The sequence below is a fragment of the Nicotiana tomentosiformis genome, chromosome 7, assembly GCF_000390325.3.
Source record: "Nicotiana tomentosiformis chromosome 7, ASM39032v3, whole genome shotgun sequence".
Lineage (NCBI taxonomy): Eukaryota > Viridiplantae > Streptophyta > Magnoliopsida > Solanales > Solanaceae > Nicotiana > Nicotiana tomentosiformis.
Window position 1 is genome coordinate 42,536,370 of NC_090818.1, and position 15,279 is coordinate 42,551,648.

The following is a 15,279-nucleotide window of genomic DNA, read 5'->3' on the forward strand; positions in this document are numbered from 1 at the left end:
AGCTAATTAACCGTTCCTAATTTGATCCGTTCCGAGATTTTCACCATGATCTTCGACCAGCCACGGATATTTTTCCTTTTTGTTATTATGTTATCTTCGATCTTGCTCGATGCTTGTCTTATTCGGTCTCTATCGCTGCTGGTCTCAATCTCGACAGGTGCCTCGAATCCCGAACTTGGTACCTTGGTCTGATCCACTACGGGACTGACCTTTGATGCAGCTCCCTGGTCCCGGTCAGATAGAAAAATTGGGTGGGCTCGGTTTTAACCGTATACAAATAGTCCCCTCATTTTTTGGTGTGTAATGACAAGAAACGAATTGAGCCTTCGATTTTTACCTCGACCTGCCATAACGTCACCATCGTGACGTAAGCGATGGAAGTGACCGAAACGTCCCGTCGGTACAGTTCCCCAAGTTATTAATGTGTATCAATTGGTGGTCAGCCACTAGTGCCCTTGAACCGTCGCTGTGAATCCCATAAATAGGCCTCATTTTACACTCTTTCAAACTTTACCTTCAACCTTTTCTAATCTCCAAAGCTTTTTACATCTTCTAAGTTTTTCATCTGCAAATCTACGATTTTCACTGCTAACCTCTTCTTAGAACACCAAATCTTATCATCTCCATCTACTTTTAACTTCAAATCCAAATGGCGAAAACGTCAAAACACCGGTGGAGCCGCGCCCTGAGGAGTATGTTCTCGGGGGGGGGGGGTACGTCCTCACTTTCGACTTTAAGATCGACAAACCTTCATCGGTCCCTGGTTGATGCGAGACAATGTCGAGGTATATGTGCTCGATAAGTGAGAGCTTCCTTAAGCAGGTGAAGAAAGACTGCAACTGGGAAGGCAAAGAGGCGATGATTCCGGCCCCCGAGGAAGACATCACTACCCACGCGAAAGGGTTTCTGAGTGTTTACACTTACCCTTTCATTCTGGACCCCCTCAATCCTATTATCGTCGATTTCTATCGCAAGTATCAAATAACCCTAGGTCAAATCCATCCCTCATTTTGGCAGATTGTTATTCTGCTCTGATTTTTTGTGAGCAAAGTCGAGGGGATGCTTTTCACCCTCGACCACCTCATCAGGTTTTACAGCCCCTGCCTCTATCGAGGTGGGTTCATAAAACTTCAACGTCAGGCTACCAAGGTGCTGTTCTCGAGCATAGATGATGATAAGGACCGAGGCTGGATGGGCAGGTTCGTTCGAGTGAGGTCTTCCGACCTAATCCTAGCCGAGAAGATGCCATTTACCGAGAAATGAAATATTAAGCGTAAGTACAATCCCATTGTTAGCTCATATTTATTGTTTTGCTCATTTGCTTCTTCTCATCGATATCCTTTTCCGTGATGTAGCGGTCGCTTGGATGCCCAGTGCAATTCCTACCCTCGAGAGCTGGGTTCGGGACCTGGCCTCGATCTCTACGTACGTCGAGCACTCATGTCATGATTTATCAAAGGGCCAATAGGAGGCCAAAAATCATGGTAAGCCCCTTTTTCACGTCTTTGATGCTTTTATTAAAGCATTTCTTACTTAATTTCCTTTCATACAGGCCTTGGCAAAGATGCTATCATGAGGCCCCTATCTAGTGAGGAGGAGACTTTGATCCTGGCACCAAAATCCGCGAAGGACAAAAAGAGGAAAAAGCCATCAACCTCCAAGGATCTAGAACCTAAGAAGAAGAAGGCTCGAAAGCCGAAAAAGAACACCATCCTTCTGTCCGAAGACTCTGTTCGGCGTCTAAGGGAGAAAGACAAAGAAGAGGAGGAAGACGACTCTGGGCTGGTAGCCCGAGTAAGAATGAGAACCGAGGCCCCAAAGGCCACTGAATCGATGAAGGATGCAAAGACTCCATCTCGAGATGAGGGGCTCTTTGGAAGAGACTTGGGCGAAATCCCCGAGTCATCGAGTATTGAAGATGCTTCCCACCAAAATGAGCCAACGGTGGGTATGGCTGTAGGGTCTGGTCTCGAGGCCTCTCGAGATGGAGAGAATGCCCCAAGTGGTCTACTTGGGGCAATAGAAATTGGAGGTTTCCCGTTGCTCCCCTCATTTTCTGAGGAGATGATTCAAGAGGCTCGGACCTTGAAGACCCCCTCCATCGAAGGAGCCCACGGAAGGGAGGACCCCTTCCGTGATTACTTTACTAGGGTCGAAGATGCTACCAGCCTAAGCAACTTGAAGGTCTCTAGGAATGACTCGGGCAAGGCATCGAGCCTTTTTAACGAAGCACAGCAAGCTCTGAATCGGGTAAGCCTTAACTCCCTTTGTTAGTATTACCCCTGTGTTCATTTTTCTCTTCTGTCTAACTTCATTTCTTCTTTCTGCATAGGCCTCAGCGCTTCATCGGGAAGCATTTTTTCAGTCTCGAGCTGAGCTGAGTTGGTACGAGGCAGACATTCAAAGGCTTAACGAGGAGAGGAATGCCCTCAACCTTCTTGGTGGGCAAAAAGAAGAAAAGATCAAGGACCTCTGAGCCAAGTTGTTCACGACTCACAAAGATCAGACCGACCTGATCGAGTAGGTAATGAAAATCTTTAAAGCTCATGGGCTCGATTCGGGAACGGTGGCTAACATTTCAATCTCACAGTTGCAGTAGAAAGTCGAGAGGATCGAGCAGTTCCGCGAGGGGGTCAACATGATGAAGGGGACCTTGGGATGGAAAGAAGGTATGGACCGCTTTGCTGTAGAAAAAGACACTGCTCGAGCCCAATTGTCATCGGTCGAAAGTCAGCTTCGAGGCGTGAAGGAGAAGAGCTCGGCTCAGGTAAAGAAAATAGAGGAGCTCGAGGCTCGGTTGGCTTCCGAACTTGCAAATGCCAAATCTGAAGCCAAAAAGGCAAAGGCCGAGGCAGATGCGATCGTGGCCGTCTACTGGGTCGATGCTGAAGCCGCTCAAGTCTAAGCGAGGGAGGCAACCGAGAACGCTCAAACTCGAGCACATTAGATTGCTGAACTCGCTAAACGCCAATCTCAGAGAAAAACCCTCAAGGAGATCCACGCTCGAGGTTTCGATCTTACCGACGAGATAATAACGGCTAGAGAGCATGAAGCCGATGCAGGAGCGCTGGCCTCTTCCGATGATGATGATGATGATGATGGCAGCAACCTCGATGGAGAAGAAGCTTGCCTTGAGGAAAATTAGGAATCTTAGGCTTTTTCTTTTTTGATTTTTTTGTGCAGGGCCCTGATCAGTCCTTGTAAATATCTTTGTATATATAAAAGATCTTTTTTCTGTTTCATTCATTTTTTATGAAACATTTGCTCATAAGTTCGGAGCTTAGGCAACTTGATCGAAGTCGGAGTGAGTACTTGCTCGAACTCGGAGTAGGGTGAACCTTAGGTTTTAATTGAGTGAGGATGATTTTTCGAACTCAAAAATAAATTGGCCCTTTAGGCTCTTGAATTAGGCCGATACAACCATAGTAAAAAGAATGGCATTTTTCCCTTTTCAGCTTCAAAAGTTTATTGTTTAATCATATAAAATCTATTGTATCTTAGCATTAAATAAGGGATTTGCTCGAGAGTTCGAAAGATTTCTTACCCATTAGGGTTTTCAAGGGTCGATATTATCGAGACCCTTTGTTTCGTAATGCCTTAGCATAAAATAAAGAATCTGTTCGAGAGTTCGAGCGACTTTGTACCCATTAGGGTTTTCGAGGGTCGATATTATCGAGACCCTTAGTAATTCAGCTGAGGGTAGCCTTTTTAACTGGTTTATGAAAATATTCGAAGGCCTGTTTTATAATGGAAATCAGACGTCTCCGAACCGTGTTAATTTGGCCGTAGCCTTTAGCTTGGGATTCGCCTTTTGGGCGTGTTCCCTTGTTATACTTCGAACTTGTTCGAAGTATCAGTCCCCGAGTGGAGTGGCCGTGGCCTATAAAATCGAGGGTTGCCTTTTTAAGGTCTTATGATCTCAAGGTTTTAGTAATTTGATCATGTCGATTTTTTGGATGGCAATCCCCGAGTGCGGGGTCAATTATTCGAACTTTAGTTGTGACCGGCCCTTAAGCCAGTTTCCACAAAAGATCACAAGCACGACATTGTAAAGTAAAACTTTCTCTAAGGCATGAAATATCTGGCAAGGAAAAATACCTTTTTTCAAAAGATTAACATGCGTACATGTTTTCCATTAGGGCTCGAGTAATCTACATGGGCATGGTTCGTTCGTCCGTTTGATCCTTACAAAATATACCTAACGAGACCCTGTCGGCACGAAGTATTTTCCTTGTAACTATCCGAGTGTGATGCCCTCCAGTATTCGAGGTTGATTGTAAAGGAGCCTCGGATACTGTTGAATTGCTCTAAGTTAGCACGAACAATGGTTGCCTCGTTAAAAACCTCGCCGGAAAAACCCATTTGGAAAAAAAAACGGTCTAAGGAAAAAAGAGTGCAACGCGTGCTTTCAGACCTAAGGACTTTGCGTTTGAACAATCCTTTGATGTCTTCGATTAAACATCTGCAAATGGTTAGTATAAAATATAAACGAATGTGGAGAAGGTCGTACCTTAGCAGTAATATCGTTTGAGGAGTGATATTTTCCAATTATTTAGTAATTGTTCGCCGTTCATCGTGCCAAGTTTGTAGGATCCCTTTCTGATGATATCAAGGACCTGATACGGTCCCTCCCAGTTCGGGCCAAGTTTTCCATCATTTGGGTCTCGAGTATTGAGGGTGACCTTCCTCAGAACCAAGTCCCCGATTTTAAAGTGTCGAAAATTGGTTCTTCGATTGTAGTACCTTTCGATCCGCTGTTTTTGTGAGGCCATTCGAACGAGGGCGACTTCTCACTTTTCATCTAGCAATTTGAGGCTTGTATTCATATCCTCGTGATTTGAATCTTCCGTTGCATATCAAAACCTGACACTGGGTTCCCCGACTTCAACCGGGATCAGAGCTTCGATGCCATATACTAAAGAGAACGGTGTTGCCCCCGTACTGGATTTTGGCATTGTTCGATACGTCCAAAGGACTTCGGGCAATATTTCTCTCCATTTTCCCTTAGCGTCGTTCAATCTTTACTTTAGATTTTGAATGATAGTCTTGTTTTTTGATTCGGCCTGTCCGTTCCCACTAGGATGATATGGCGTTGACAGGATCCTTTTTATTTAGTGATCTTAGAGAAACTTTGTCACTTTGCTGCCGACGAATTTCTTTCCATTGTCACATATGATCTCGGCAGGCATCCCGAATCGGCATGTAATGTGGTCCCAAATAAATTCTATGACTTCTTTCTCTCTAATTTTCTCGAAAGTTTGTGCTTCAACTCATTTAAAGAAATAGTCAGTCATAAAAAAAATAAATTTAGCTTTACCTGGGGCCGATGGTAGAGGGCCGACGATATCCATTCCCTATTTCATGAATGGCCATTGGGATAAGACTGAGTGGAGTTGCTCTTTGGGTTGGTGAATCATCGGTGCATACCTTTGGCATTTGTCGCACTTTCAAACAAACTCTTTTGTATCATTTTCCATATCGGCCCAATAGTATCCTGCTCTGATGACTTTGTGAACCAATGATTCGGCATCGAAATGATTTTCGTAGGTTCCCTCATGGATTTATCATAGGACGTAGTCGATATCTACTGGTCCCAAACATATTGCCATTGATCCATCGAACATCCTTCTATATAGTGTTCCATCTTCGGCCAATGTGAATCGTGCGGCCTTCATACGTAGAGTCCTCGATTCCTTAGGATCTGATGGAAGCTTCCCGTTCTTTAAGTACTCGATATATTTGTTCCTCCAATCCCAGTTCAGACTTGTGGAGTTGATTTCGGCGTGGCCTTCTTCGATTACTGACCTTGAAAGTTGTACGACAGTCCCCGAACTTACCTCATTGTCTTTGACTGATGACCCCAAATTTGCAAGGGCATCGACCTCACTGTTTTGTTCTCGAAGCACATGTTGTAGGGTCCATTCTTTAAACCGATGTAGAGTCACCTGTAATTTGTCCAAGCACCTCTGCATTCGATCTTCTCGAACCTCGAAGGTTCTACTGACTTGGTTTACCAAAAGCAGGGAGTCACATTTGGCCTCGATGAGCTCTGCTCCCAAACCTCGATGAGACTAGAGCATGATTAATAGCTTTGGTGTCCCTTGGGCCTCTGAGCAGTAGAGGATCATTTTCAGGCCCATCGTAGGTCTAGCATGGTCTCTTGGCTCTCTGGCAGACTCCTAAACTTTTAGCTAGCTCGAGACCTGCAATCACGGCCTCATACTCGGCCTCACTGTTAGTTAACTTGGAAGTTTTGATAGCTTGTCTAATTGTATTACCCATGGGTGGCTTCAAAACGATGCCTAGCCTGAACCCCTTCACGTTCGAAGCGCCGTTTGTGAAGAGGGTCCACACCCTCAATGATGCACCCAACTTTAATAATAGTTCCTTTTCGACCTCGGGAACGAGGGCTAGCGTAAAGTCGGACATGAAGTCTACTAAGATTTGAGACTTGATGGTCATTCAGGGTCGATACTCGATATCGTACCCACTAATCTCGACGGCCCATTTGGCCAATCGGCCCGAAAGTTTGGGCTTATGCAAAATATTGCGAAGGGGATAAGTAGTCACCACACAGATCGGGTGACACTGAAAATATGGTTTTAATTTCCTAGAGGCACTTGTTAGGGCAAGCGCTAATTTTTCTAAGTATAGGTACCGGGTCTCGGCCTCACCTAAAGTTCGACTAACATAGTAAACAGGAAATTGCGTACCTTGCTCTTCTCGAACTAGGACCCCACTTACCGCGATTTTCGAGACTGCTAAGTACAAGTAGAGTCGCTCATCGTCGAAGGTTGGCCCTTCGATTGTAATATCTCTCGATCTGCTATTTTTGGGCGGCCAACCGGACAAGGGTTGCTTCACGTCTTTCATCTAATAGATCTAGGCTCGTATTCATAGCCTCGTCATTTCATTCATTTGTTGCATATTGAAACTTGAGACTTGGTTCTCTGACTTCTATCGGTATTAGAGCTTCGGCGCCGTAAACTAGTGAGAACGGGGTGGCCCCGATACTGGACTTCGATATCGTACAGTATGCCCATAAGACTTCGGGCAGGATTTCCTTCCATTTTCCTTTGGCGTCTGTCAACCTCTCTTTGAGGTTTTGGAATATGGTTTTGTTGGTCGATTCTGCTTGTCCGTTCCTACTGGGGTGGTAGGGTGTCGATAGGATCCTTTTGATATTATGATCTTTGAGAAACTTGCTTACTTTGCTGCCGATGAATTCGACATTCCGAACCGACATATGACGTGGTCCCAAATGAAATCGATGACTTCTTTCTCCCTAACCTTTTCGTATGGCTGAGCTTCCACCCACTTAGAAAAATAGTTAGTCATAAATAATATAAATTGAGCCTTACCGGGTGCCCATGGAAATGGGCCAACAATATCCATTCCCCACTTCATGAATGACATGGTGACAAAACCGAATATAGCAGCTCCCCGGGCTGATAAATCATCGGAGTGTGTCTTTGACATTCATCACATTTTCGTACGAACTCCTTCGCGTCCTTTTCCATATCGATCCAGTAGTAGCCGACTCTAATTATTTTTCGAAACAATGATTCGGCTCCTGAGTGATTTCCATAGGTGCCTTCGTTGATTTCCCTCAAAATGTACTTGGCATCCCCTGGTCCTAGACATATCACGAGTAGGCCATCGAATGTTCTTCTGAATAGGGTTCCATCTTCAGACAAGTTAAATTGGACTGCCTTTGTACGCCCTCGATTCTCTTGTATCCGATGGTAGTTTTTTGGTCTTCTGATATTTTATATATTTATTTCTCCAGTCCCAAGTTAGGCTCATTGAGGTAATCTTGGCACGAACTTCTTCCACAACCGATCTCATAAGTTGTATGACTGCCCCAGAGTTAAACTCGTCATCCTCGACCGATGATCTTGAGTTAGCAAGGGCATCAGCCTCACTCTTTTGATCCCGAGGTACGTGTTGCAAAGTCCATTCTTTGAACCGATATAATGTTACATGCAACATATCCAAGCACCTTTGCATTCGTTCTTCTCTGACCTCGAACGTCCCATTAACTTGGTTCACCACGAGGAGGGAGTCATACTTGGATTTGATCACCTATGCCCCCAAGAGTTTGGCTAGTTCGAGACCTGTAATCATGGACTCATATTCAGCCTCGTTGTTAGTCAATTTCACAGTCCTACTAGATTGTGTAACTACATTGCCTGTTGGTAGTTTCAATACGATGCTAAGTCCAGACCCTTTTGTGTTTGAAGTGCCGTCAGTACAGAGACGTCTGTACTTATCTTCGAGAGGCTACAAGGCTGTTAGGAGCACTTCCCTTCTTGATTCCTCATCGTGCGAATTGATTCTTTGAGGCTTGTACCTTTATTTTTTTCCTATTCAATCTTATGTGACGTGAACCACTTGTTATAGATTAGGAATCGAAGAATTGTCATGGTACTACAGAGGTGGTGCAGGGTGTCTCTACCTACATGTTTGATTGGGCTATTACCGTCGCCTTGCGGAACGTCATCCTGTCGTTTTAGATTAATATTAGTATTTTCTGTGGTTTTAAGATTTGGTATTGATTGTTATGATAATTCGTGCGTTGTTATCACACCGTGATTGTGTAATGGTAGGATGCCTGTCTATATGTCGAGGCAGTGAATGACTTGAAAAGAGGTTTTACTCAGTGCATGATTCAGAGGCTCAGTGTTTTATTTCCAGCGGAGGAAAGGCAATCGGGCTACGAGTGTTTGGGTTGATGGAGTAACGAGACTTGGTATTTTGAGCATGGTGGAATTTTCATCTGTGATGTGGTGTAGTCGTCCTTGTTGAACGCGTTAAGGTTCGCCGATGTTATGATCTTCTTCAGTTTGCCTTCGGGGCAGGGTGTTGTGAAGTGGTGCCTGATATGCGGTTGTCAGAGATAACAGAGTGTAGCGGTTTCGGAATCGAATTGGTACTTCTAGTATTGATGGCTCAAGAAAGATGATCTTTTAAGAGGTTTGGAGTTGGTGGCGACTCATGTGTTCGGATATTACAGAGATGGATTTGGGTTTGGAGCAACAATTAGGCAGTGAGGGACGAGGAAGGACATGTGGGATGTGTCTTACAGTGGTTGAATTGTTAGGAGGTCAAGTGTGAAAAGTAGAAGTAGAGGAGCTGCTTAAAGGAGAGGGTTTGACCAAAGTAGGAGAGTGGCAGAGTAGCATATGAGTTCCGTGGTAGGATAGCCACACGCCTTGAGGGAAGCTTAGAGCAATTTGGGAACCGTGATGGGCAGTGACCAGTACCATGGATTTTATTTGGATGCAACAGGACTTCGAGTTTGGAATGCGTTGTTGGACTTTTAGCTGATGTCAATGAGGAAAGAGGAACCTTGACGAGTCCTAGGGTTATGTAATTGTAGTTTCAAGCTAAGTGGGAGAGCCCCACCGCCTATGATTGGATTGCGTAGTTGTCAACTTGTGCAGTTTCTGGTTATCGGTATATTGATGGGTTATTACGACTAAGGAAAGAAGACATCAATGGTAACTTGAGCAAAGGATTTGAGGAATGTGTGCTATCTTTGGCCTTATCGGTTCATGTTCAGGTCTTGGGTAGACTGAGAGTCTATGCTTCGTGTGGATGCGATGTATAAGGAAAGGAATTCAACCGGTTGCTTCTTGAGAAAGTGTTCATGTGCTAGCAGGGCCTTGGAGTTTGATCATAATTGAGAACAAGTCAGAGTGGGTGACTCTCAACAATGGTTCTAATTGGTTCAAAAATTCAAAGTACGGTGCCTAAGGATTTCGAGTCCGTGGTATGGTTAAGTATCGAGTTTTGGTAGCGGATTATGGAAAAGATGACTTGGAATATTCTATGTTGTCTACAGTCTGCGGTGCAGCATCGGAGGAAGGAGAGAAAATAACTTCAGATTCATGGAAGAATTTTCAGAATGGGTATACCAGTTGAAGATGTGAATTTGCGCATAAAGAGGGTATGAGATGGTTCGTGGGTTTCGGAGACAACGTGGTCTCGTGAAATAAGGTCACTCAGGATGAGTGTGGATTTGGGTTCATGATGTTTTGAATGGAGCTATCATTATTTCTAGGGCAAGTCCCGAGTAAATTAGAAGGAGTGGCTCGGTTGGTAATGGTTGAATCAGCACGGTTATGGCAGTGACCAACTTCTCCAGCGTGGAGTTATACATGTAGTTTGTGGTTGTACACTTGGGCTTGAGCGCCACCACAACTTGGTTGATTTGGGAGTTATTCGATTCGTATGGCTTTGTTATGTAAAGGGATTTCCGGAAGAGTTATGGCAGTTTAGATTACGACATGAGGTTGTATTTTCTGTGGTTTGGGAATTAGGTTGCGTGTTGCATTGGTTATTCCGAAATGAGCTAAGTAAAAGGTTTCTATATGATGAAGTGTTTATCCTATTAGTGGATCAGGGGTTATTATGGAATTCTGGTACTCTCACGTATTGGCATGTTAGGTGCAGTGAGCGGCATGGGAAATTGGAAACTGAGGATCAAGGTTGCGGTTTGATTTTGACAAGAATGTCACGAGCTCGGATAAGCAGGGAAGAATTCAGATGTTTAGAGTAAGCTGGTATTGTCCTTAGCATCACCTGAGATCGGTGTCCTGTGTAAGAGGCTTTCTGTACTGATTTGCAGCTTTTTGATTTGCTTTACAACATTAGTGTGACCGGTGGTATGGATGTGCAGACTTGTTACCTGGTGCAGAGGGTCGTGGGAGTGTATCCCATGGAAAGATTGTATAAGTATGACATGTAGTCACTTGATTGATTAAAGATTTAAAACCAAGTATGGAGATTGTGGTACTATCGTTAATGTGAGAATTTATAGATTGTTGGCACATTGTGGCATCCAATGAGACTTTTGGTAGTGCCTGAGGTGGCTTATTGCCTGAGCAGCTTGTACTAGGTGAGACGAGATTATTGGACCTGGGATCAGTGCGATCAGATTTATATGAAGCATATTAAAGAGTAAATATTGCTATTCAGTCCAGAATGAGGTAACGGTTCTTGTCGGGAGGAGAGACTCCATAAATTGTGATTCGACAGGTGATTACTAGTTCTACACATCTTCTCTGTCGTGGCAGTATTGTAAGAGTTGGAACAGGACTTATATGAGTCATGAGGTGTGTTGTGAGCATCAGATTCGTGGGTTTTCTGTTGTTGTTATCAGGGGATGTTATTATGGTCATGTAAATTTTGCGGTACATGGTAAGAATTCAGTAAGGGTATACAATCATGTGTTGGTACATCATGTAGTGATGGATATAGTGTTCGTATGTTGGAAACAGACCTGGTAGAGAATTTCGGATGTTGGAATTTGGCTCTAAGGCTTATTTAACTAGATAAAAGGGGGATTTTCAGGTTTGCTCGAGCAAATGTGCTCAACTGGGTTGTGGTAGCATGGGTAGATGCACGAGGTGTTAAACATCGATTTTAGACAACTCCAGAGCAATTCTTAGCACGTTCGCGGACTAATGTATGTTTAAGTGGGAGAGAATGTAACGATCCGACCGGTCGTTTTGAGCTCTAGCATATCATTCAACGATTTGAGACCCTGAGCAGCTTCACTTCTGGTATTATGACTTGTACGCGTGGTCAGAATTTAATTTTGGAAAGTTCGGAGTTAATTTGGAAAGAAAATTCTAATTTCGGAAGCTTTAAGTTGGAGGAATTGACTAAAGGGTAATTTTTGAGTAAACGACCTCGGAATCGAGATTTAAAGGTTCCAACAGGTTCGTATGATAATTTTGGACTTGGACGTATGTCCGAATCGGGTTTTGGATGACCGAAAACGTTTCGGCGCCTATTGTGGAAGTTGGCATTTTGGAAGGATTTCATAAATTTGGGTTGGAGTGCATTTCAATGCTATCGATGTCCATCTGGAATTTTTGAGTCTGGGAATAGCTCCGTATGGTGATTGTGGTATTGGGAGCGCGTTCGGATGTGGATTTGGTGGTCCGTAGGTCATTTCGGGGTCTTTTGGCGAAAGTTGGAACTTTGAAGGTTTTTGAGAAGTTTGACCGGAAGTGGACTTTTTGATATCGGGGTCGGATTCCGATTCCGCAAGTTGGAGTAGGTCTGTAATGTCAATTATGACTTGTGCACAAAATTTGAGGTCAATCGGACGTGATTTGATAAGTTTTGGCATCGATTGTAAAAGTTGATTCAAAGTTCACTAAGTTTGAATTGGAGGGTGATTCGTATTTTTAGTGTTATTTGATGTGATTTAAAGACTCGACTAAGTTCGCGATGTATTTTGGGACGTGTTGGTATATTTGGTTGAGGTCCCGAGGGCTTCGGGTGGATTCCGGATGGTTAACTGATCGAGTTTGGACTTGGATGAAATGCTGAGATAGCTAATACTTGGTGCAATCGCACCTGCGTGAAAAGGGCCGCAGGTGCGAGCCACGAGTCGCAGGGCGGGAAGGAGAGGAGGCTGGTCAGCAACCGTAGGTGCGGAACATTTGGGCGCACCTGCGAAGGTGTAGGTGCGGCGCATGGACCGCAGATGCGCTACATGGAGCGCAAATACGGGAGCGTTGGGCTGAGCTTGAACCACACCCGTGATGGAATTTCCATAGGTGCAGAGCCGCAGAAGCAGCTATTGCACCGCAGGTGCGAGGATCACTGGGCAGTGAGGTTTTATAAAATGGGGTTTTGGCTCATTTTCACTTCATTTCGTCCATGTGAGCCGATTTTGGAGCACTTTTGGAGTGTCATCTTCATCAACTATAATAGGGTAAGTGATTTCTTTACATTGTGAGTTAAATACATGATTTTTACATGGATTCAAGCACGACAATTTGTAAAAATTTGGGATTTTGAAGAAAAATCTAGAAATTGGTATTCTTGAAATTTGATCACGAATTTGGGCATGAAATTGAGAATAAATTATATATTATAGTTGGTAATGCTATGGGTAGTGTTTATCTTCTAAAAGTTTCGGAATCCGGGCACGTGGGCCCGAGGGTTTGCTTTATCGATTTTTCGAGCGGAGTTGGAAATTATTATAAATTAATTAATTATGAGTATTAGAGTATATTTTGATTGGGTTGCATCTTATTTGACTAGTCGAGGATCCATCAAAGCTTCTTATTCTAATGGGATCAGGCCGTTCGCCTCGGCAGTTTAATTGATTTATCATATGGTTCGGGCCATTCGACCCTCGGCAGTGAACAATTTTATTATTATGTTGGATCGGGCCGTACGCCTCAGCATTTCCTATATCACATTCCCATGAAACGGTGCGTAAAACCTTGGCCAAAAGCCAGTGTATCTATAAATTTCGGATTTGAATTATGGTATCCACTTAATGAGTTTCACTATACCTATATATATGCTCCGGTTAAGGAGAAAATTTCTAATAAAGTGCTTGAGTTCCTCGTAAAGAGAGGGGATTTGTACCACATGATCTATATTTGTCTATTTCACTTACTTACTCTGCCTCATATTTGCTACCTCTTTACTGTACCTTATGTTGTTGGACCACTAGTGAGTGTCGATGTCGACCCCTCATCACTACTTCTCTGGGGTTAGGCTAGATACTTACTGGGTACACGTTGCTTACGTACTCATGCTACACTTGCTGCACATTTTTGTGCAGGTACATATGTGACCAGTGGCCTTGTGAGAGCAGTGGCGTGTATGCATACATGGACTTGCATGAGCTGCATTCCACATTACGACCCACAGCCGGCAGAGTCTCATTCAGAGTATTTATATTTCTCCTGTCCAAATTTGTATTCCGGACAGATGCTGTATTTTATTTATTCCTAGTTGATGCTCATACACTTGTGACATCGGGTTTTGGGGTGCCTATTGTTGGTATTATTCCTCTTTAGGCGTTACTCTAATTTGATAATGCAAAGAACAAAGAACACTTCTAATCTATAATTAATCCGTGGTTAATTGTCTTACCTCTCCACCATTAATTTGTTATAACATTTCTAGATTTTATGTATATGTGGAGTGTGAGAATGAAGTTACTACTTCATAAATGGTTCACATTCATTCATATGACAATTTCTTAACTTTTGTGACTTCGTTTGTGAAAAGATATAACTTTTCAGAAGGTTTGAAGTTACTGTCTTTATGACAATTTTGTTATTAAACCAAAATAAATGTTACATAACATTAACTCACATTTGGCCTCTTACGATTTTCTGATGGAAGAAAACGTAAATGATTTGCCTATATAAACATCATCATTTGTGAACTAAAACACCAACCAAAAACATTATTCTCTCATCCTCTCAAAAAACTATTCTTCTTCCTATTTTGCCTGGGCAATTCTTTTTTTGCAAACTCCAAACTTCCAGCCACGAGTGCACGTGTTTGGAAGTACTGTGGAACCTTGGGGAGCGACCAGTCTTAACGATTTGCACCCAGTCGGACCAAAATCGCTTTCAAGGCAGTGGCTTGCCACGATACAGTATTTATTCGATAAGTTGTTTCTATTCTTGGTCAATATTATCTACTATTTTTCTTACAATTTGAAAGCGACTTCGTATATAATATTGACTAATGGCTACCACTTTGAACAAAACACTTCCTGACCTGTCAAAGCTTGAGCCTTTAGATTACAACAATTATAAGCGTTGGTCCCAGAAACTTTTAATTTTATTTGAACAATTAGAAGTGGATTTCGTTTTGTTTAACGAACCTCCTGCTCATGTTGTTTCCAATACTACTAATGTTGCTGATAGTTCTAATATAAATGCTATTGTTGTTGCTTATGATGCTGCTAAAAAGAAATATGAAAAGGATAATAAAACTGTTCGAGGGCATCTGCTTAACCATATGACTAATACTCTCTTTGATTTGTTTATAAATTATAAATCTGCTAAAGTCATATGGGATAGTTTGGAGAAGAAATATGGTGTGGATGATACGGGGAAAAAGAAGTATGTAGTTGGAAAGTCGATCAAGTTTCTGATGGTTGATGATAAGCCAATCATGGAGCAGGTTCACGAGTATGAGAATTTGACTGCTGATGTTCTGAACGAAGGCATGGAGATGTGTCAGATTCTTCAAGCTAATGTTCTGTTTGAAAATTTTTCACCTTCGTAGAGTGATTATAGGAATCAACTGAAATACAAGAAGAAAAACTTAACTCTTCAAAAATTGATCAGTCACATGAGGACTGAGGAAGCAAATTGTCTCAAAGATGAGGAGGCAGAACGACTTAAGGATAAGATGAAATTTCTCTCTCCTAATTTTTCTAAAGGTAACCTTGTGGAATCTACTAGTACTTTTGTGAAAGACAAGTTCAAAGGTAAACAG

The 15,279-nt window shown here is 43.0% G+C and overlaps 1 protein-coding gene across 1 annotated transcript; it reads left to right on the plus strand.

Annotated features, from left to right (window-relative positions):
* The first annotated feature begins 14,520 nt into the window (after positions 1-14,520).
* On the plus strand, positions 14,521-15,066 carry LOC138895531 (uncharacterized). The gene has a single exon (XM_070180231.1). The coding sequence runs from the start codon at positions 14,521-14,523 to the stop codon at positions 15,064-15,066; it is 546 nt and encodes a 181-aa protein (XP_070036332.1).
* The last annotated feature ends 213 nt before the right edge of the window (positions 15,067-15,279 follow it).

Bases quoted from the DNA above. Each gene is read 5' to 3' on its own strand.
- LOC138895531 (XM_070180231.1), top strand. From the start codon at position 14,521: ATGGCTACCACTTTGAACAAAACACTTCCTGACCTGTCAAAGCTTGAG.